At 45.1% G+C, this 23,890-nt stretch overlaps 1 protein-coding gene across 1 annotated transcript in view; it reads left to right on the top strand.

Annotated features, from left to right (window-relative positions):
* gse1b (Gse1 coiled-coil protein b) overlaps nucleotides 1-23,890 on the top strand; it is a 168,529-nt gene that overhangs the window by 51,624 nt on the left and 93,015 nt on the right. Inside the window, 1 exon segment of the mRNA XM_022190301.2 lies at nucleotides 485-617. Coding sequence (XP_022045993.2) covers nucleotides 485-617 — 133 coding nt within the window.

Below are 23,890 nucleotides of genomic sequence, written 5' to 3'. Positions count from 1 at the left end.
CTGTGGAAGGGAGCAGCGTAGAGCACATCCAAACAGACTTGGTCTGTCAGGAAAAGTCTTTCTCCCTCTCTGTCTCTCTCTGTCTTTGATTCTGTCTGTCTGTCTGTTTTGCAGCTCTGTCAGTTCGGGGAAGGGACACTTCTTCACCCAGAGCTGCATCCCCTTTAGTTGTTGTCTTTTTATAGCCAAAATCTGAGTGCTGTGACAGCAGCTAAAAATGGTTGCACCAGTGACAAAATAGATCTGCAGTTAATTGCTATATTTGCAACATCAGTCTCTTTCTGTTGCTGAGAGTTGAATATTGTGTCAATAATGCTGCTTTAGCTCCTATAAAGGTGGGGGATGTATGTTCTGTAGCATTTCATTAGCACTTGTTAGTATGGGTTTAACAGAATCAGAATCTTGAGTGGTTAATCTAGGGGATGTGCTTTCTGTCTGGATAGCTTGGTTGACCCACTGTTAATGACGTGTTCTTATCTTTCAGGCTGTGATCGAGGGTGCAGCTGGAGCCATAAAGGAGGCCGACTCAGGTTCAGGGCCCTCACAACCTGCAGGCGAACACACTCCTTCTCGCCCAGTGACATTGGAGCCAGAGAGAGCTGACCGCCCACTTTCCAGTGAGTTTTTCACTCCCTGTCATCACATGTTTTTTCCTGCGTTTCTTACTTCACGACTATATGATCCATAGCATCTCATTTCACACCTTTGAGATGTTACAGATGTCACAGTCGTATATAGACCAGTGCATTAAGTTTCTCTCTGCTATTCTCCAACCACTAGCAGCATCATCTGACTTACTTCTCATGTTTAATATTGCATTTCCTGATGTTGTCGCTGTGTGTGGCCACAACTGTGAGACAGCGACCGTCCCTCAGAATGTGAATACTCTGGTCTAGCTTACTTTATTCAACTAGAATAAGCCTTTACCCTCAGAAGATGTCTGTCTTCACTTAGTGGGAATCTTATCTTAGCTTCCTTTTTGCTGTGTGGGGTGTCCTCTTGGCCATGCTGTGTGGCAACACAGGAAGCGGTAATGGTGGTGGTAACCTCTGAAGTGAATGAGATGAAGTGTGAGGCAGCCGTAACATTCCAAATGAGAAGTGACAAAAATTACTTTTGATTTCTTCTTTCAGGCTTGTGCTCTCCAAACTAACACTAACTCTTAGTTGTCGCTCCTGTTGCATTACAACAATTTAACCCACACCTGCTGTTGAGTGAGATCAGAGGAGAGATTATGTTTTGTAGAGACTACTTTTTGTAAATTCAGAGTTCCACTTGTGTTACAACTTGGCTCCCAAAAGTCGCTTACACAGATCAGCTGAGTGTTTAATAGATCAGGGAGTAATGGATTATAGGTTTGCATTGCAGTAATTCACATCCTGTACATTCTGTATTGCGACAATCCCAAACTTTTTTAGAAGTGTGACCTCCTTTTGGGGATGGTGGCTTTAGCTGTGGGGGTTAAGAGGATGCATTGACAAAGTGATGTCGGGAAATGAGGTGGAAGATGTCATGATGAAGTAGGCCCAGACCAGACACAAAAAAGTGTGTGTGTGTGTGTGTCTGAGTATGTCCCAAGGGATACCATCACTACAGTAGGTTTTGGAGCTCAGTGTAGAAAGTGCCGGCTGTCTTCTCATATCAGTGTAGCTGGACTACCTTTTCTCTGGGAATCTATTCCCTCCTCTGTCTCTCCTTCTGTCTTTTTTATGGTAATATTTACACTTACAGACACCCTAGTTTTTGTAAATTTCTTATCTTTCCACACTCCCGTTTTCCACTTCGTCTCTCTTTTCACTGCTCTGTCTCCTTTGCTCACCGTTTCTTTCCTGCGCATGCCTATTTTTCTCTTTTCTCTAAGGCTATTCCTGTTTTGCCATGAGGGCCCCTGTCATTTACAGAAACGCATTTGAAGCTCTCTTTCCAACTGAACCCACACACACACACACACACACACACACACACACACAACCGCAAAAGCTCATGGTTAAACAGTCATGACAAAGAGGGCCACCGCACATCCACAGCCACACACATGCAACACTGAACTCCCAGCGGTCTGGTGTGGGTTGAGAACAGGGTTTTCATGAGTTATTTAAGTGCTCTTCATCATGCGTGTTGCGCTGCAGCTCACACTGACATGACACGGCCCATTTCCTCCGCTCTAGCTAGAAACGTGACACAAGACACGCTTGCGGTGTTCACACAGAGGAGAGCAGAGAGGTACACAATCTGTCATGATCTTAAGACTGTTGGGTTTAAATCATTAAATGTGCCCCTATGCAGCAGCCATAGTGAGGCTGTAGAGATAGGCAGATGACTTGAGACAGTTGTTTTCTGGCTCTTTGCTGCAGTCTGTTCTCTGCTGGGTCACATCAGATCAGAAATGTTGCAAAAAATGAAGCAGTTCTCATTTGAAATGTCTCAATATGTTGCCATCTATCATGAACTTCTATCAGACAGGAAACATGCTAGAAGGAGGGAGGATGTGACATCTGGACTGACCACAATGCGCTGCAGGCCTGAGTACCCATGAACACATTCTCTGAACATTTTATATCAGCAGTCGCTCAGGCTCAAAACAACCGCACAATCAATACATCATTATTAGTGGTGAAGGACCAAGGAAAACCCTCTGCGACAGCGACTGCACAAATATCTAATGGAGGGAGTGACATGTAGGATTAATATAAAAGCAAGACTATATGGTGAGGAAATTTGTGTCGTTTTGCTATTCTTTGTCTTAACTATTCTGCCTTTTGAGTCTCAGTTTTTGTTTTTTTTTCTAATTATCAGCCTTTTCTCTTCTGCGCTCTGACCTTGTCATATTGTAGCTCGTCACTCTGTAATAGTTCATTGTTGGCCATCAAGATTCCAAACATGAACAGACACCTGCCCGCCACAATCAGTCACAAGCAGTCACAGTCAGTCACTTCCATATTACTGGACCTCCACACTGTCAGTCACAACACCTGAACAATCACCAGCAGCCTCTCTCCCACCTGGAATCCACCCCATTCCTTTGTTAGAAGCATATCAACTTCATTCAGTCACACGCAGCAGTAACTTGAACAACAGGATCACCCCACACCATTCACATTTCACAAGCCTGGACCCCTGGAAATCACACCATCAAGGAGGAAGTGAGTTAACACTCTTGCTATGCATGTTAAAAGCCGTTTAGTATCATGCTAATACTCATGCCAATGCTAACAGGCCTTCACCACTGGAACCATGCTTTTGGATTTCTGGATGCCACCCACCTTAACCCATACTGTGCTGAACATTGGTGAGCAACAACTAATGGAAAATAGGAATGACTGATAATAATGATGATGATAATGAAGCCTGTCTACTGAACAGGTTAGGCTTCTATGGAGGATTTGATTCGATGGCGAGCTACCCTGGAACGAACTGCAAAACAGTTGGCTAGATTCACCCCTTCACCCACCCCACTGTTGGCAGGCCTCAAGCCTCAAAGCTTCATCCTTTCCCCACTGGTGTGGTAGGACTTGCTTACTTGCTTAGATTGCTTCACCCTGTTTTGATTTTTCATTATGTTAGGATTTGTTCATGGACTTGTTTGATTAACACCATTGGCAACAGTGGAACCACGCTCACCTGAATTTAGAACTGTCATTGAATTGTCGAACTGAACATAGCACTGTCGCTTTTAATTGTTCAAAGTGAAGCTGCTGAATTACAGGTGAATGATTTATTCTCACTCTGATTTTTCTGTTATTGTTTTGTTCTATTATTTTGGTCATTGTTTTGGCTTGATGTATTTTTTGTTTATTTTTTAAAAATGCATTACCGGGAACAAATTCCTGTGTGCCTCGTGTTCATTAATCTCACACAGCTCCCAGAGCCGAACCTTTTCGTAGCCTAGCCCTTAGCCCACCTAAAGGTAGCATAATTCCATTACCAGTGCTACAATATGAAGCAAATACATTTCTGTATTTTGATGTTTTTTTGGTTACATATGTGTGTCTTGGCATGCAAGCTACTCTTACTGATGATGTGATTGTCATGAAATAAGCTGTGAGTGTGTTTTGATTGCAACGGCACAGCTGGACTTGGCAGACTTGGCAGTCTTGCGCACTTGGCTGCTGGCCAGTTCAATACAATTACAATTACCCACTGCGGGAGCATGGAGCACCACTGAAGATGGGGTGTGGGTGCTGGTTGGGGCACAGAGGGGAGGTAATTCAGTTTCTGGCATCCCACATTTGCTTGGGAGGAGTGTTGTGTCGGAGCTGTTGCCTTGGCCGCCATGGTTAACATTTCACAGTGAGAGTCTTGGAGAAAACAGCAGAGTTGATGGGCAGAGAGTCATTCACCATGAGTTCATATACTGCTCATGCACATTAGATAAGGAGAAGTCTACTTGTGAAAGACTGATTACTGCCTTTTTGTCCTGTCTTCTGTCCAGAGAACAGAGCAGCAGGTGGATGAGAGAAGCAGAGAGGTTTGGGAAGCGATGCGCTGACAGGTGGAGAGGAAAAAGAATGATGAGCTGCGACACTGAATGCAGAATGTGTTTGGAGAGAAAGTTTGTAGGATGACAGAGGAAGCTCAGGGAGGAATGCCACTGCTTGCTCCCCCTGCCTCTGCTCCCTCTCTTTTCTTCTTTTCTTTTGTCCCTCTCAGTAGGGATGGGAGGGTGGGATAACTTCAAATGACAGTGACAAGCTTGCCACTGCTTCTATGAGGCACAGCAGATGGAAGTGTGTTTTTGTGTGTGTGTGTATGTGTGATTAAAATGCCACTGGAGACCAGAGTATACTGAGTCTCTTGGCAGCACACACTTGGCAGAGCACCACCTCACTGCCCTCTTTTTCCAGCCCAGCAGAGTGGGCACTGAGGTGTGTGCGTGTGTGTATTAAGTGAGGGGAGGCAGTCTCAACAAACAAATATTAATTCACAGTGTTCCCATTGTCGGTTCCATTATATTTTTTCTTCAGGGGGGCAAGCAAGCTGGATGGCCTGTGTGGCTGTTTTTTCATTCATCTATTCGAGTAATTCAGTAATGTAATGATCACAGGATTTTTGAGAAACAGAGCTCTGTTCTGCAGTGTGGCGCCAGTCCTGGCGGGCATGGGGGAATTAGTCAGGAGACAGTGGGTTTGGCACTGTGCCACGGTTATTAGCCACTCACAGGGTGGGCACGGGCTTATGCCCCGACTCAATCACTCACTGTGTTTGCATTTGTGTGTTTAATGTGTTTGTGTGTGTGCGTCTAGCGTTTGAGTCAGGATTCTCCTCTGGTCACACTGACCTTATTGTGCAGTCACTCCTGGTTGATTTGTATACTTTCCAACACATTCCTCTCTCTGAAAGGCTGAGAAACGGGCTGTTAACCCCCTCTTCCCCCTTCACTCTCCGTCTCTTTCTCTCCCTCTCTCTTTCTCTTGTCTTACCTCCGGATGGGTTTGATTTAGTGACTGTGGTTTTCCATCCAGAGCCTGGGAGCCAGAGAAAGTAGACTTAGGGAGAGACCTATAGATTCACAGCCAGCAGAGCACGTCATTACTTGGCCATAGCTCATCAGCAGATACATCAGCAGGCTGGAGCGCTAATAGATGCAAGCTGTTGCCGTTCAGGAAGTAATAAACCTTCTTCATTTCATGCCCTTAATTATTTCCTTCTCACAGAATGCATGAATTGCACTATATGATGACAGCAAAAGGTATCTGGCTGGATCATACAGTATATATAGTGCAGTGTTTTGATTATCCATCATGCAACACCATCAGGTTAGCATCTGATTCGCACTAATAAACTAAAACCATAACGAACAAGGAGTCCTGTAACAAAGACGTGGCCTCACCTGAGCCCTGATCTTATCATTAGGTTAGTTTGAAATTACTTGAAGAGACAGGAGCAACCCAGGCAGCCTAAAGAACTGTGGCAAATTCTCTAAGATATTTAGAAAACTCTCCTGCAAAGTACCTTGAGAAAGTACACCTAGAAGAATTAGTGCTGCTTTGAAGGCAGAGAGTTGTGACACCAAATTTCAGTTTTTTTTTTTTTTTTAAATATTCGGTGCAAAGCTGAAGCCAACGCATGGCATTAGTTTTGAAAGCGTCCTCTTAAAAACATTTTTCATGCCTAAAACCTATGGTGTATATAAAATTCAACTTGAATTCCTCCTTTGGACTTGTTAAAAGTTATATTTAGGCACTGAGGCTGTCTCTCAGTGGAAGGTCAAGACTCATTGAGGAGCAATAAGGTCAGGTAACAGCCATGTTTCAGGAGTAGTTCTGAAAAAGATGACCACTTAGTGAGAAACCTCTGGGCTCTGACCTTTGACCCTACATTCACCAGGAAGCAGGTGTTCAAGCAGGATTGAGTCTGTCTGCACACTCAGAGCTGGCAGCAAGATGTGTGTATGTTTTTCTCTTTTCATGTTTAGCAGATGGAGAGATATAGGAAAACCTTACATAGTCGTACAACATCACAACAAACTATAGCCTCAAAGGAACCAGAGCTAAAATGAGTTCATATTTGGGAATTAGTAAAAGTGAGGATGTTTTATATAGATACAATGTATGCATAAAAGCATTTCTTAATTTATCTCTGTCCTTCTGTTTTTCTTTGTGGTCTTGTCACATTCTGCTTCTCCCTCCATCCCTCTTTATGTCATTCTTCCTCTCCATTCCTTCCTGCAACCCCATGACTTCAATCGTCTCTTCCTCCCCATCTCCACCCACTCTCCTTCCCTTTTTTTTCTTGCTCTTCTATCCCTCTCTCCTTCCCTCCCTTTAAACTGTCCTCCACTGTCAGGCGACTTGGCTGAGACTAAGTGCTTTTTGCTGTCACTCTGCAGGTGGGACTGTAATAAAGCTTGTCAGTGGGAGGCATGGGTCGCACTGTCACATGCTCTTTGCCTCCCCTCTGTTACTCCCTCCTCCATCTCATTCCACCTCCCCTCCCAATCCCCACCACCACCACCACTCTCCCTTCCAAGATCCTCTGCTTTTATTTTCCTCTCTCATTTGTCTGCCTTTTCTTCCCCATTTTGTCTCGCTCTTACCCGAAACTGTGCTCCTTGACTTGTCTCTCATGTCTCCCTCTCTGGTTTCCTTGCCAACGGCACTTTCAGGATCATGATGAAGAAGAGCAGCAACAGGAGACACCCCTCTCAACATAACAACCACACACATGCACACACACACGCATTCACACATACACGCACGCACAAGCAATCCATGTAAATGACTCCAGGTGAGGTTGTATTGTTTGCCCAGCTGCTCCTTCTAACCACCCTCTCCTGTTCCATAGTAAACCAGCAGGCTACATGGAAATCAGCTTCCTCTACACAAAACAGTTCTCTGTTCTTCCTTGTCTTTTTATGTTTTTTTTGCATATGTACTCATATGTTTGTGCTTATTATACTTTCAATGGGCATTGAAGGGTTAGAGCTTGTATAGTATTTGCATGCAAGTTTTTTTTACAGACTAATTTACACCCATATTCCTGATCCGGTGAGCATATGACCGGGAATGCTTGTGGGAAAGTGTAGCTTCTAGAATAGAAATTGCTTCTATGGTTTGTTCTTGTTCTAACCACAGGATGGCAATACTGAGCACCTTCTTTAAAGGAATCCTTTTCTTCCACCTCCTACCAGCCACTGTTCATGCACACGCACGTTCTCACACACACACTGCTCTCCTTAGTCTATGTTAGCCCAGGCTTGTGTAAGGTGACAGAGTGCAGTGAATAATTTAGTCCTGGCCATGTTAATGGCTGACAGCGAACATGGCCTCTCTTCACTGCTGTTGGCCCATTACTTGTACATTCTGTTTCACTCTCACTCGTCCTCTCTTTTCTGCATCTTCCGTTTATGGTGCTCTGACAGTATCTCAACATGGCTTTCTTCTAATCATGATCTCATTATATTACGGAAAACTGGTCTTAGAATTATCTCCAAGACAAATTAAAAATGGATTACAATAAATATTTAAGGGATTATATGACTTTATTAGTTCACCACTATTTTCTGAGTGAACATTGTTGGAAAAAAAAAATGCTAACATTGAGGAAGAGTCACATTCACTTCTTTGTTTTCAGCATTTTCTTAAGACCATGTTGAGACAAATTTGCAAATTAGAAAAACATATGTCCAATAACTTCTTTCAAAGTTATTTGGAATTCCCCGTTTGTTCCCATCTCAGTCGCATAAACAATTTCCAGTTACTTGACAGAAAATTACCATTTTTTTTAACATCCATGTCTTTATTAATGCTTCTTAATTTTAGTCAGTCAACCAAAAAAATATTATTGCACAAATCTTTTTTTTTTTTTTTTTTTTTTCTCACAATTAAGTATGAGAAGTTTGCCTCGTGCTGAAGCAAACACAATTTGTTTTTGGTAGCAGAACCATATGTATCTACCTTTCATTCACGTTTACTTAATATCTACATGTTTTGAACGAATATTACAAAGGTAATCAGTTACTTAATTTTTCATAATGTCTTAACAGTAATAATTAAGCATTCAAAGATTCATTTTGAGATACTGAGAATCTCAGAGCAGTTTTTAATATTGTATCTTTATCTCTCAGCTAATCTTCATTTAACTATATTTTCCTGCTGTTATATAATTTATTCCCTCTGTGCTCCCATTTCCTGTTTTTCACCTCATCTTCTCCTTTCTCACCCTTCTGTTCTCATTTTCTACATAAAATCTTTAGCAGACACATGCACGATAAATATGTATGTGTGTTTGCATGTGTAGACAAGCACTATTAATGCTGTGATTGCCCCACTGGGCTTTGGTTCTGTGTATGTGACGTGGGTGAAGAATAATATGACCCTAACACTAATGCAATCACATGCACTAAGCAAATTACAGCAGCCTCCCTCTCCATCTCTCCCTCTCTGTATTTCTCTGGCACTCAGTTCAACCATGAAGATGTTACATGTGGTGTACGTGGTTTGCAGCTTGTACAGCCCATGTGTGTTTTCCTGGACTCTGCCTCGCTCCATTTTTCTTTCTGATACAATCAGTATGAGTGTGTTTGGGGGCAGTAGGAGCCAAAGAGCCTGGCCTGGCCGGCTGCAGCAGCACCAAGGCCTGGCCAGGCTCAGGCAGACTCTAGGGGGATTGGTAGTGACGTGTCTGGGGTGAAACACCCCATAGCTGGGACTCCCCACCAGCCTCTCTGGCTCCAGCCTGACTGATAAAGTCCAGCTGGGCGTTTAGACGAGGTGCTTCATCTATCTCAGCCCCTCTCTACTCTCTTCTTTTTGAACATCTGCCTGTCACATCAAAATGCTTGTGCATGTGCTTAACTTTGCTCGTCTTGCCACTTCTTTTGAGCTGCGTTGGTTTCTTCCAGTCTTAAATGCTGGCCCACCTCCTCCTCTCCCTTTCTCTCGCCTGCTGCTTGTTTCTTTCTCTCCACAGCATATCACACATACACTCCTCCTCCTCCATCTCACACTTGCACGCACACACAAACATATCCAGAACCCTTGAAGTGGGGTCATGATTGAGGCGTGCTGTTAATTAGCCGGCAGTGGTTGTTGTAGCAATGCAATGGTAGGGTGTAATTAATTAGGTGGCATGTGCACAGTTGGAGAAAAAGAGGGAGAGGAGAGATGGAGTGAGAGAGAAATACCGGCTATCAGTCCTCCTTTTATCCTCTGAGCTCAGATGAGTTCCCCTAATGAGAAAAAATGAGATGCTCCCAACCAGGGAAGAAAGCATTTTGTCCTTTACATGTTCTCTCTGCCTCTCCTCTGCTTGTCGTTCTGTCACTGCCTTGTTCTCTTTTCATCTGCCTATCACATCCAAGCTATTGCTCGTGGGGTGCCAGTGAGTTGGAGTCACCAGTCATAGATCTCCCACAGTAGTATGAACACAGCCTCTGGGACACATCCAGACGCGTGCATACATTACTGCACCACGCGGCAGAGATGGTATACGGCAGACAAATGCTTACATTTCTGTGCATTTGTGTGAGTTTATGGGCTTTTAGAAAATACTCTCCTGTTATTGCTGCTGCTCTGCGGCGTTTGTGTTCTAGTGCTAGCTGTGTTCATGAGGAAAATGATGGAGATGGAGAGATCTGAAAAGGGCAAAGAAATGTGGGAGGGAGGCAAGAGGTTCACAAACACTGAGAGCTCTATTGATCCTCTCCTCAGTTCAACACCGTCTCCTTGACCTCATTCTGAAGCACCTCTGCTTGCGTGTATCAAAAATGTGTCTGTACGGTTGCGAGTGTGCGTGTGTCAAAGGCCTAACTGCAGTTCAGCGTACTGTATCTGTTTACAGAACCTGCAGGGATTCTCAACCGGTGTCAACTTGTCCATTTTAACTGCATCGTGAATATTTACATGCCCACATTGCCCCGCCCTCACACCACACTCATCCTGCAGAGCATTCAAATGCTCGAGTAGACACACAAACGCAGCTTCCTCCCCATCAACTCCTACGTACACATTTACACACACAATCCGGCCTTCCTAGTGTAAACTGATAGTTTAATGGTTGCCTGGTCTATCCTGTCTTATGTGATTGAAACTGTCCTAGGTGACAGGTTTATGGACAGTTTGGCAATGTCACTGGAGACAGACAGCTATTTACAGCCTGGCGTTAGACACTTTGGACAACTGGCTGTTAGCATAAATCCCCTAGTGAGATCAGCAAGTGAATAATACACATTGTCAACCATGCTCAAACATAAATCGACCAATACATGCAGCAAGTGATTGCTCAGTCAGCCACTCAGTCCTTTTTAACCTTGTTAATACTACCGTCAACACTTGGAAATACTGCACACGCAAACGTCACACGCACGCTGTAGATCTGTATCTGTTATTTCCAGCCCCCCTGCCATAATGTTAACAACCACTCGCTTTTTCCCCCCTCCGTCTCTGTCTGCTCGCCTTCCCCTCTGTCTCTCATCCCCTTCAACTATCATTTAGCTTTACGAGGTGTCCTAAAAGAAGCCTGAGGTGTGCATCCCTCCCTCCTCCCCTTTGTCGGAGATATTGATATCCTCCATAAGTCAGACGTGCCGCTCTCTGTCACTGAGGAGAAATTGATGACAGAAGGTGTGACAGGAGGGAAGTGGTGCCAGCAGGGAGTTAGAGGAGTTTGGTTGTGTATGTATTGTAGTCCGCATTTGTGTGAGATGAGGCCTCTACAAGTGTGCACTGCATGCAAACAGACCTATTAAGGGGAAAAGATGAGTTGGTCTGGCGAAGCTGCAGATTAAGCAACGGAGAAGACAGAGAGGGAGACAGATGTGGACAGATAGGAGGGAGGCAGGTCTGTTTCTTTCTTTATGAGCTTTCCCTTTGTATTTGCTACTGTTGCTATAAACATGGGGTCAGCTGAAGAGTGGCTGTTTATAAGGTTCATCTCTGAGAGTGAGCATATCAAAAAGCCTATGAAATCGTGATCAAGCTACTGTGTCTCTGTGTGTGTACTTGTGTGGTTGTGTTATCCATCAGACTCATTAGCAACCATCAATCTCAGACTAATTCAATTTGCATTGTGTATAATGCTGTGAAATAGCTTGCACGTACACCGATCAGCCACAACATTAAAACCAACCGGCATAATATTGTGTAGGTGTCCCTCCTGCAGCTAAAACGGCTCTAGCCAATCGTTGCACAGACACCAGACATCTAGGGATGGCAAAGGGATGTTTGCAGTAGCTCGGTTGGGTCTGACTGGATTTGGAATGGGGCGTCCTTCGATTGGGCTTTTTCTGGAGCTTTCCATAGATGCTCATTTGGATCAGGATCTGGAGAGTTTGGTGGTTTTGTCAAAGCTTTCTGCTCTTTGTGTGTTCCTCAAGCTGTTTCTAAGAAGTTTCTGCAGTGTTGCATGGCAGATTGTCCTGCTGGGGAAGGCCACTGTTGTCATGGGGGTGTCTGCTTGGTCCACAGCATTGTTTAGGTAGGGGCATAACAACATCCATACGAATGCCAGGACCGAAGGTTTCCCAAGAGAACATTACATTGTCACAAAATGAACCATGCTGTTCACTTCACGTGTCAGTGGTTTTAATGGTGTGACTCTTTGGTATACATATGCTTATGTGTACTGTACACACAAGCACACTGAAGGCACAGTACGGGTACGGCCTGTATCTGCAGGCGAGATGTAACAGCACACAGTCGTATAACTATCGCAGAAATACACCTGGTCAGCATTCACCATAGAGCTTATGCTTACAATGCTCTGTGTTTTTGTGCAAACTGCATTAGCATACGGTGGGCGTAGCTACTAGAGGAGATTAGAGTAATCTCACATGAAGAATTACCCAATCACCTTCATCATGTGGTTGGTCCAAGGTTGAGTCATGCCAACATGCTCGGTACACAGAATTTTGTTTCTTCAGATGTGGTTAAATGTTGTGATAAGTGAACTTGTTTACTGTGTGGATTTTCTGGTTTTTTTGTGTACTTTCCTGCCTATGTGTGTGTGTAAGCGTTTTTGCGCTCTGACTGCTGGTGTTTTTTCCCTATTCCACTGGGGATAAAGAAAAGGTTTGTTTGATTAATTAATGCTGTTAGACATGAATGTAAATGATCAAAGGAGCACATTTGCATTTCTGTGTTTAATTATTCATGAGCTGCGATTGCTCATGAATTAGGACACCTGTGAGGGCCTACTCCTCTCAAGCTCAGACATCCACTCGTGCACATGTACACACAAACACGCACATCCAGGGATGTGACCTGGTGTGTTTAACCAGACCTGCTCATCACCCCTGTCTGTGTGCCCTGTTGTGCGCAGGGATGCAGGTCACTGCAGGTTCATGTTAGTATTATTAGGTTATGTTGCCGCTCTGGCTGGGGTTCAAACGTTCTGATTAGGTTACCGCGTAGCGCTAAAGCTCAGACTGTCACCCTGACTGTATGATTCATCTCCATGGAGACAAAAGAAAAGCTCTGATCTAATTACCCATACTGCTGCCATCTCAGACTTGAAGAGAGGGCTGGGTGGCGTGAATACAGCGAGAGGAGCCACAGAAGAGGAGGCAAGGGGCGGCACATTCAGATTGTACAAAAAAAGCTGAGGGATAACGGTACAGAAGGAAGAAAAAAAATCAGCCGCGAAAGGAAGAGCAGGCTCGGGCGGCAACAATAGAGAGCTTGATAAAAGCAGGTATTATTTGTCTTCTTGCTTCCTCTTCTTCCTCATCTCTCCCCTCATCATCAGCAGCATCCAACTGCTGCACAAATGGGCCCTTGTTGCCATGGATATGAGCAATGGTTCTCCCGTTCTGCTCGATGGGGCTCAGTGATAAATGGTGGGATGTGGAGGAAGTTAATAATTTATCCCAGGGAGGGAGCGACCGTTCTGGGGAGCGTTACCTAGCATAATGGGTTAAGTGCAGCGATTGCTGCGTGCCGAGCAATAGACTCACAGGAGGTGATATATAAAAAATGAATAAAGGCTGAGTGGAGCCTGCTGGGAAGGAGTTGTCAGGGGACTGTGTTGGTGTGTGTGTGTGTGTGTGTGTGTGTGTGTGTGTGTGTGTGTGGGGGGGGGGGGGGGGGGGGGGGCTGGTGTTGTGTTTAGGGAAGAAGCCTTTGTCATTTCTCAAAGTTATAGGATTGTCAGTTAAAGAACAGATGAGACTTAATAGAGCTTTCTCTAGGCTTTCAGTAAAGATCTCCTTCTCGTTTTACTAGAAAACCGAAAACATTGCAATATGCTTTTGCGCTTTGAAGTGTGACAGCAACAGAAACAAATGAAGCTGCTGCAGAAGAGGGGTGCTGGGCCTGTGTATACTGTGCTGTCATTATCTGTGACTCATTGACATTTATGTATACGCAAAAATTCTTCATTATCCAACAGTGTGTGCTCATTTGCGATTTTTTTTCTTTTCCCCTTTCTGTTTATAACTCCAGAAGAGCCTGTGAGACTTCTTAGGATTTGTGCTGTATTCTGATCGTGTGAGAGAGAGGGCACACAGGGTAGGCCCACACCTCTTAAAGCATTAACACATCTGCTTTACGTCTTCTTAGCTATTTATGAGGTGTTACACTCCATACACTGCCTCCTTTACCTTCCCTCCATCTTGCCCTCCCCTCCTTTCCCTCACTCCCTCTTTAGCGTCGCTATCTTTCACATCTTGCACTTGGAGGCTGATGGTGCGTACCCAGGGTTATGTAGGGGTCGCTGTATTGTGTTAATCCGAGAGAACATATCAGATCAGCTTGATTTCATTATTGTCCCTCTGATGCCCCATATGCAGAGGCTCAAAGCTACTTAGAATGATCCTCTCCTAGCAATGGGAGAAAAGAAGCAGTAGTCTGTTATCTTCGCTGGAGCTGAGGTCTATTGTGTTGGACACTCTGCTGCGTCCTGAAGTGGATTTGGAGCATAACAGGCTTGTGTTGAAACATAGCAGAGCCTTGCATCGTCTCCCACTGATTATTTGATGGGTTTTTCAACGCTCACGTCTAGTTTGAGGAGTGTAGTTTGAATCTACGACGCTGAGGTGTGTGCATGCTTGCCTCGACGCACGTGTGTACCCAGCAGAATGTATGACTTGTGGGTTTGTTTTTTTTTCATTTCTTCTCCATTTTGTTTTGAGTGCCTGTGTTTTTTTTTTGTTTTTTTTTCCTGGAGCCTTTTTCCTCTCCTCCTTGTGGCTGATAAGTGATGCAGATAGCTGTGATGGATAATGCCACCTTACGTACACACACACACACACACACACACACACACACACACACACACACACACACACACATTAAGCCTCTCTCTCTGATTCAGCTGAACAGTTACAAATGATGTGTGTGTATGTGCACGCAAGCTCCTGTGTTTCTGTGTGTGCTTTATTCGCCTAAAACGTAGCGCACTTTCTCAGTGAGCTGTTGTGTGGATTTTCTCAAAACAGAAGGCCGAGCAGTGTCGACAGACAACTGAAGGAAGGATGCAGGGAGAAAGATGAGGGATTGGAAGAAAGAAACAAAGCAAAAAAGAACTGTGATTATTCTCTGCAGGTGGAATAAAGTTCCACTGGTAGTCATCGTGTTGAAGTGTACATCAGAAGGAGGAGGAAGAAACATGCAGGATTGTAATTTTCATGTTTGTTTGTTTATTTTTAATAAGACTGTTGGCTGTAATTTTAACAATCTGCTTCATTTGGAAGTGACAGATGACTGTCACATAGGTAGCACACAAGCTGCACTGACTTATTAGAATAAGAAGCAGCCTTTTCTTTCCCCCCTTTTCGTTGTCTTCATCTTTTCTACGAGCTCTCATTGTCGAGGCCGCCCCGGGGGGTTGGACAGGTGCTACGATGCGCTGTGACAGGGTGAGGCTCGTATTGTACAACGCACAAAAAATCACCTGCATTTAGGCAAACACGCAAACTCTTCCTGACACTTCCCCCTTCACACATACGTGCACCGCCTAGGGTTGGTGTCATCGCCCTGTAGGTGCCCGACTTTTGTGTGGCACACTGACTGACAGCTTCATCAGACCTCCGCCCTGTTGTACACATTTGTGGACACACAAGTGCGCTCTGATACACTCACACATATACACATGTACAGACTCATGGCCCCCCCAGGTTGCCTTTGTTCCCAGCATCTGTTTCCCTCAGTGATTAATTGCAATTAGCGAGAGGTTTGAAGGCCTGTGGAAGAACACAGCAAGAGGAAAAACATCAAGATTAATGAGGGGATGCATTCATCAGAGAGGGAGAGAGGATGCAGGGAGAGAGAGAGAGGATGGAGAGAGGGAAGAAGGCGGGGTAGAGAGATGGCATGGTAAGAAGGGAGGGGTTGGGAAAGGAGGAGGTAAAAAAAAAAAAGAGAAGGGGGGTGCTCAGATGTTAATGACGTAGGAGATAGGGAGAGCAGAGGAGCGTGACATAAAGCAAAAGAAGGAGACAGAGCAGCAGAGATGAGAGAGCGAGAGAGCGGGGAGAGAGCCAGTTGTCAAAGCTCAGGCCACAGAGCAACACCACGGGGGACTGATTAAATATGGAAATTATAATTGCTAATTGACCTTTATTAATCAGAGCAGTAGGGGGGGTGGGTTGTATTGCGTTTTTGTGACACTGCGTGTGCGTGTGCATGCCTGTGTTTGTGTATGTATAAGCACACTGGTGTGTGTGTACAGTATTTGTACTTGACTGTGTTTGTGTATGTGCGGCTGTTTGATCCCCTCATGCAGCTCTCTCTTGTCTCAAAGAGCTCTCTCATGTTTAAACACAGCATAATGGGAGAAGCAGCTAGAATAACACACGCATGCACACACACACACACACACACACACACTGGGTGGTAATGAGAGTGTGAGTATATTATGGAGAGCTAAATAGGGTCACTGTGGAACCTCACTCTTTGGGCTGCCAGATGTGCAATCATGAATGCATGCATGCACTCTCATACACATGCATACAAGTCCTCGCATTTCACTGTCTCTCTCTCTGTCTCTCTTTCTCTGTCCTTCTTTCTACTTTTCTCTCCTTCCACACTTTGATGTCTTCATACTTATTATTGCACCTTAGAAAAACCCTGACACCCTGTTTCATTCTGCATCACAAGCATGTAGACAGAATTTCTCTGCCTTGCCTGGCTCCATATGGGTTTATTTCCTCATGTTATCAATGCACACTCTCATGCATAATCACACACACACGGACGGATGTCAGTCATGTTGCCAGATCACACAGATTTGATTTGAGACTCCCTAAATTCATTAACCCAATGTGATTTAGTCAGCCGTCATTAGAGCCACATGTAAACTGGTCTGAAGTGGTCTGATTTGGTTTCAGCTCGTCAAATGCATCAGATTCATGAGCTCTGCTGGTTGTTTTCAGTTATAACCTTATGCATTCTGATCTATTTATGACAAACTTTTAAAAAATGCTTAACCATTCATGCAAAAACTGTGTTGTTGTTTTTTTTTTCCACAGTAAACACAGCCTTCCATTGGGAACAGTTGAACTTAAGAGAAGTGCCTTCCTGAAGGGAGTCTTGACTACAGAAAAAAACAAAACAAAACAAAAAACTGTTGTGCGTGCTTTTTTCACTTTAAAGGTTTTCACTGCAGTTCTGAGAATTTGAGGTGGCAGCTGTCTACACAGGTCTGCTGTTGTGCTCTCGCTCCCACCTTTAAATCTGTATTGGGAGTTTGTCGTCTGCAGCTCTAAGGGCATCTGCTGAGGCCGAGTGTCATTTCTGATCCCTAAGAGACAGAGACAGGGTACTCCTCCCCTCTTAGCCCTGGCTCCTCTAATCCTGTTAGCTCAGCTCAGGATCAGACTGCCGTGACTGGTCCTCTACCACACACACACACACACACACACACACACACACACACACACACACACACACACACTCACCCTCAGGGGCCAGAGGGGCCCCAGGACCTCAAAGGGACAATTGTTACAGGGTCCAGAGGTGATGGTGGAGGTGAGGGGTCAGCAATCAGAGGGGAAAAGATGGTCACACACACATTTCCACACCTAAAATATTCTTGGAGCATCAAGGGAAAAGACTCATGTCCCCATCACTCGCATTTTGTTTCACATGCACACACACTGTTGTTATCTGAACATAGAGTCCTTACCAGTTCCTGTTTTCATCCAACTTCCAACTGGCCAGCAAAGAAGCTAGGCTGACCTCACATCACCGCACTCAAACACACACGCGCTATAGATTTTACACTCCGTACACAGTGGAATTGCCTCAGCCATTTTTTGTACATTAATCCCCTTTTGTGTTGTTAGTGAGGAGCCCAGTTCTCCTTAGGGAGAGAACAGGGTGTCAGCAATGCAGAGCCTATCAGCTTTGAGTTTGACTGTTGCCAATTTCCCTACTGCTGGAGAACTCACCAGTGGAAGATGGGGAGCAGTGCTATCCCTCATCTGTACAGCAGAGGGCTCTTGGCACAGTGGAGGAGAGGGTTCCTTCCTTTTGTCATGACTGCTGACTTTACTGCTCATCTATGAAGGGATAATGGCTGAAATCAACCAGTGTACAATGTTAATGGCATTTGAATTAGAACACTTCTAAATTAATTAGGGAAGTAAAGTATGCAACAATCAAAATGTCACTGTTGATAAAGCTATGTTCCTGTAAGCGGTCGGGGGGAATCGACAGACTGATTTGTTTGGTGTTATCAATCTGGGTTAGGCTCTGCTAGCTCTAGGTTGTTTCATCTGTGTGTGTGTGTTTAAGGCTTGCTAGTATGTGTGTTTGTGTGTGTGTTTACCGCTGGGTAGGGAGGCAGTTTGATTGAGCTCTGCACCGTAAAGCTGTCTGTTTGCCAGACGGTTTGTCTCCTGGCCAAGACTCTGCAGTGGAGAAGAATACAATGATTATCTGTCACAAGACAGCAGCGTTCTTCATCAGTCTGGCTATCAACAGCCCAGACTGCCCTGTATAAGCCTCAGACCACACACTGAATCAGCCTCGAGACTTTTTCAACTCTCAAACTCTAAATATGCTGTATTGATTCTTCCTACTGTGCGGTAAAATGTTCTTTTACATGTTTACTTTAGGCTTGATACAGTTGTTCGGCTGTCTCTGTTTGACCCTATAGGAGCGCATCTACAGCTTTTCACGATAGCACAGAGTTCTACAAGCAAGTCTGTCTTTTGTTGTGGTTTCTGTGTGAGTGTGTGTGTGTGGCCATGCAATAGAGCTCAGACAGGAGCGTGAGAGGAATGTCAACAGCCTTTAACCTCTGGACTCATTAATGTTAGGGGTGTGAGGTGATGATGTGCCAGTGGGATAATTGGTGTGTGTGTGCGTGCCTGTGTGTTTGTGGGTCTCTGTGTGGGTGTGCATGCATCCAGAGCAGTGTCAGAGCAGACATGATTTATCACGTATTAGTAGGCAGAGAGGAGGAAGAGAGAGCTCTCCAAAGCCTGGGGTCACAAGGTCAGGTCAAAGGTCAGGAAAGGTCAGAGTGCTGAGTGGATATCAAAGAGCATCCTGGGAGCTAGATATGGCCGACCAGTGCCAGATAGGCTTGCAGGGACTGACTGGCCAGACAATAGCATGTAAACACACACACACACACCTCACTTGCAGACTGGTGTAGGTGGAGTGTATAAAGGCTAAGGTCAGTGCGGTTGTTTAGAGGTCGCAGGTCAGGAGAGATTGCCCTTAGATCAGACAGTGGATTCACTCGGCCCCTCCACCTCTGCTGCGTACACAAACATACACACATTAGCTCTCCAACATGGGTTACCTCTTGACAGACTGACTGCAAATATGTTCTAAAATACGCATCTAAACCAAGCGTGCTGGTACACCCAAACAGACATGCACAAGCAGACAAAGCCCCACAAAGGCAGCTAATTTCACACTGGCTCTGCTGGGGCCCTGTTTGGGCACGGCTGTGAAGCACAGACAGAGAGACAGATGGTGCAGGGCTGGCAGGAGGAGTTTCTGCTGTCCTCTGTGCGTGTATGTGTGCACAAGTGTGTGTGTATATGTATGCGTTTGACTGATTGTTTATGCGCATTTGCGCTTGTGTGCATGCATTCTCCTGCGTCTCTGTGCATTTTCAAACACCACTTTGTACTCCACACACCAGCAGAGTCGGCGCTCTAGGCTACGCTAGCAGTGCCTTTCCTAACTGCTTCTTGTTGCCAAGCTAGGTGTCAGGAAACGTTACCCCCAGCATAACCTCTATGTCTTCATAGACGTTTTTCAATCCAGTTTTGTAACAGTCATTTCCTCTGTAAGAGCCTGCAGAGTGGAGACTGTGCATATTAAGAATGAGTAGGACCTGTTTGAAGCTTAATGTAGCTGGCAGAGAATGAAACAAGCTCTTGTATCTTTGTGTTTTGCTGGAGGTATTGTTTTCTGTTGCACTGTGCGTGTACATATTTGTCTATCTGTGCGTGTGTATGTGTGTCAGGGTGCTCATGTGTTGTTGCTGTAATTGAAATGACTGGTTGCCATGATAGCTTGTGCATAGCTAAAGCTTGTTAGTGTGCTTGGCTTGGCTGAACTTCGGCCAGGGGCTAAGGAAGAAATTAAAGGAATAGGAGCTAGGGATGGAGTGAAGGAATAGGAATGAGGTGATGGATGTGGAGGACAGTGAGGGAGGTGGCAATAAACCAAGAGGATAATGAGAAGAGGCAGAGAAATGGATACAAATAGATGAGTAGAGGTAAATATTAAAGTGTAGAGGGGATGATGAATACAGGTGGTGCTCGCAAGCTGTTTTCGAAGGCAGCAGCCAGACGCAAGACTAATGGGCTAACAGACAGGCTGATGAATAGGAAGACTGACTGCCTGACTAACTGACTAGTAGTGAGGCTGACAGACGGTCAGACGGATAGATGGACAGGCTGACAGCCAGTGAGCCAACCAGGCAGACAGGGAGTCAGTGTCATCCCACATTGGGAGAACAGGAGGAGCGAGAAGGGTTCATATTCCCCAGGACAGGTGGCAGAGACATGCCACTGCTGCCACCTGGCACTCACCACCCCGTGTCCTTCTCTCCCTTTTTCTTTCTCTGAGCCATAATATTGCAGTCAGCTCTTGACCTGGTCTTCCTCCAGAGTCCCTGCTGTGGCAGTATAGCAGAGCCCTGTCTTTTTTCCCAGTTTGAGTTAGTTAAAAGACAGAGAATCTCCTCTTCTACAAGGCCTCACCCTCCCTGTTGCGGGGCAAATAGGCCAGGCAGGCAAAAGGCAGCATGTTGGTGATTAGTGATTGCCATCCTCCAGCCGTCCTCGGGCTCTGAGAGGCATGCAGGTAAGCCCTCTGTCCCCATCAGTCAAGGCCAGGGCTGTGTGGGCAGGTGGAGCGGTGGTGGTGGGGCACTCGAGAGGCTGGACTCTGACTCCCCCAAGTAACAGAGGCCACCTGCTCCCATTCACTGCTCCACAGCCCTGTCTGACCACAGCCCCGCTAGCACCACGCAGGCTAATTAAACTCAGTGTGGCACATACACTCTTACTCCCACTCACACTGAGAGACACACACACAAGCCAGCTCGCATCAACTGTGTGAATTTAATAACACAAATAGACACACACGCACACAAAGAATTATCCACCCACGGTCTTTGGTTGGAAAGAAGACGAAGTGAGGAATGCAAACATTTTATACCACCAGAACAGAAACAATTGTAATACATGATTACACACAAACATGCACACACACAGAGACTTCATGCTGCCAACAGACTGTCCCACTTTAGAGTAGGAGTGTTCTATTTGGCGTCCACCCACAGCTCTCCTCCTCTCTCTGATCTCACTGCAGTATTTTTGGTGGTGTCTCAATACACTGGGCAGGACAAAGCTGTCACTAATGTTAAGAAGACAAAGCCCTCAGTGACTTCACATGGATGCTGTTTTAGCCTGGGTAAAGCTTTTTTTTCTTCTAGCTCTAATTGATCTGCTGTTATTTCCTTATCTTGGCAGAACTAGACAGAAAACAAACCCCATAATAGCAGCAACATGCATTCAGTCCACCGATGGGGTCTCATTTAAGGCACACTTTGAGGGGAAAAAATGAAATTTATTTAATTATGTTGTACTTTTGCATGTTTTTCCATAATATTGTCTTCTTTAAATTTATCCCAAAAAAATCAAGCAGACTTTATTACTGATTTTTTAAAAATACAAATGGAACACCACAAAATGATGCATCAAACAATAAGGGAAAAAAAGTAATATAAAAATAAACAATTACCCCTCAAATCCCACAACCTCCATTCCTTTACCATGAACGATAAATTTGCAATGAGGAAAAACTACAATCCAGACAAGTGAAATATTCCAAATAGCAAAATAAGACAATAGTGGAAAAGTGAGGTTTCAAAGACAGCTGAAACAGACTAAATTGTCTAACTAAATAGCAAAATAAAATAAATGAAAAACAATTGAACATCAGATCAACAAGGTAAGATGTTACTTCATAGATTTATAAAGTTTGCAGGAACAAAGAAACTGCAATTAATCACTCTCTCACTTACGCTTATGGATTTTTCTAGCGTGTTTACACTTTACAGATTTCCGAACTGCCACTTTGAGTGATCGGTTTTGCAATTTAGAGGGAAAAAGAAGCGAAAAGAATGACTTCTGCAGGGAGAAAATGAAATAGTGTCTGATGGATTAAGTTTGGAAAGCTAACTGCGACTTAAACATTTTGAAAAAAAAAGGGAATGGAGAAGGGGGATAAGTATTTTGGGGGTGATGAAGAGTGTGTGCGTGAGTGTTTGTGTGCGAACGTGCATGAGAAAGGCAGGCAGAAACAGTGAAAGAGAGGAGACAGTGGCAGTGAGGGACTTTGAGAGGTGTGACTGTTCCCTAAACTGATTTAAGGCCCAGCCCTCCCAGACCCCCACAGCTTCCAACATGCCACAGGGAGTTGTCCCATAATCCTCTGTTCCAGGTAAACAGCTTTCTTCCTCCAAAAGCCCGGACCCATCTCCTACACACACACCATCAAAAAAAGAAGGAAAAAAAGCTTTCCTATGCCTTTAAACCTTCTTCTTGCTTAAAGCTTGGGCCCCCCTTATCTGTAATGGAACTCACTGATGCACAAATGCTGCTCTGTAATTGGTGCGAATTAGCCTGATGTTTGTTGATTTGTGGCTGATGAGGTGATTCAGCAAACACAAGAGTGTCTGTGTTTGCCCGTTGTAGTTCAAGTTTTACGCGAGAATTGCTGTGTTGCTTCACGTCTCGTCACTGACATTTATTACACTGAAAAAATGCAGGAAAAAATGTAAACACTGCCACGGAAACACTTGGCTAGAATACACTTGTATGTACATGCAAACGTTTCCTCCCCTTGACGAGGTTACACAAGACCATACAAGCTGCAGCCTTCACTACACCCTCAGATGTGTGGTGTTAACCTGCACAGCTGCGTGATGGGAAAGGCTGTGCTCCCTTCAGTTCTCCTCCTTCTCTGTGTTTAACAAAGTCTTTCTCCACACAGCAGAGAAACTCCTCTGTTTACACTCCATCACAGACACTTAAACACTACTCCCTCGCCTCTGCTTTCCATTCCCTCTTTAATCTCTCCCTCCTCTCTTTTCTTTCCTTTTCTCTATCCACTCCATTTAGTCATTAGGTCGGCTCTCATCTGCATAAGCTTTCCGTTGTAGCACTCGATTGCACTGGGCTCCAGCTCATGTTTATTAAATAAGCCTTCTTGTTGTGTCAGCCCCACAGCTTGCCCTGCTCTCTGCCTTGTCCTCCTGTTTTCTTGCTTTTGCTCTTTCTCTCCTTGTCGTCTCTCCCTCTCTTCTTCTTCTTCCTCCTTCTCCCTGTGGTCGGTGGTGCTCGCCTGCCCCCCTCCCTCCCCCCTCTTTCTTCTTATTCCTCTGTGGGGGTATTAAAGGCTGTTTCTGTTGGCCGTCACTCTTCATAAGTGGTGTCTTGCTCAATGTGTTCGCCCTGTTCCCTGTGTGAGTGAACCTCAATGCCCTGGTGCGCACTCTCTCTACAGGCCCCACTCAGAATGGAAATGAAGGGAGTCTGTAATGAGTTCCACTCAGCCAGGGTCCCCGACCCCACCACCATCAGCCAGCTTAGAGGAGAGAATCAGAGAGACGGAGAGAGAGGGTAGAGAAACGAGGGTCAGAGATGGAGGGAAGAAGAGGCTCGAGGGAAAACACAGGGCTTTTTTCATTTTTTACACCCCCCTTCTTTTAGTGCCTGGTTGCCAAGCTGCTACAATGTTAAGCTGGCCTTTCTTTCAGTCTATAGGGAACAGTGTGGGACCGTCACACGGGGAAGGAGAGAGAGGGGGTGTTGGAAAGAGGAGAGAAGTGGAGAAGAAGGACGGCAGTGCAGAGCAGAGGACAGGAGAGATGATAGGATTAGACCGGGAACAAAGGCAGAGACTGTATTTTCAACATGAACATATGGGTGATGAGAATACATGCTGCAGGACGATGATGGCGGCCGCAACCTTCA

The sequence above is a fragment of the Acanthochromis polyacanthus genome, chromosome 2 (genome assembly GCF_021347895.1).
Source record: "Acanthochromis polyacanthus isolate Apoly-LR-REF ecotype Palm Island chromosome 2, KAUST_Apoly_ChrSc, whole genome shotgun sequence".
Lineage (NCBI taxonomy): Eukaryota > Metazoa > Chordata > Actinopteri > Pomacentridae > Acanthochromis > Acanthochromis polyacanthus.
Note: the sequence above shows the minus strand (reverse complement) of the source record. Positions and strands in the feature narration are given on the sequence as shown.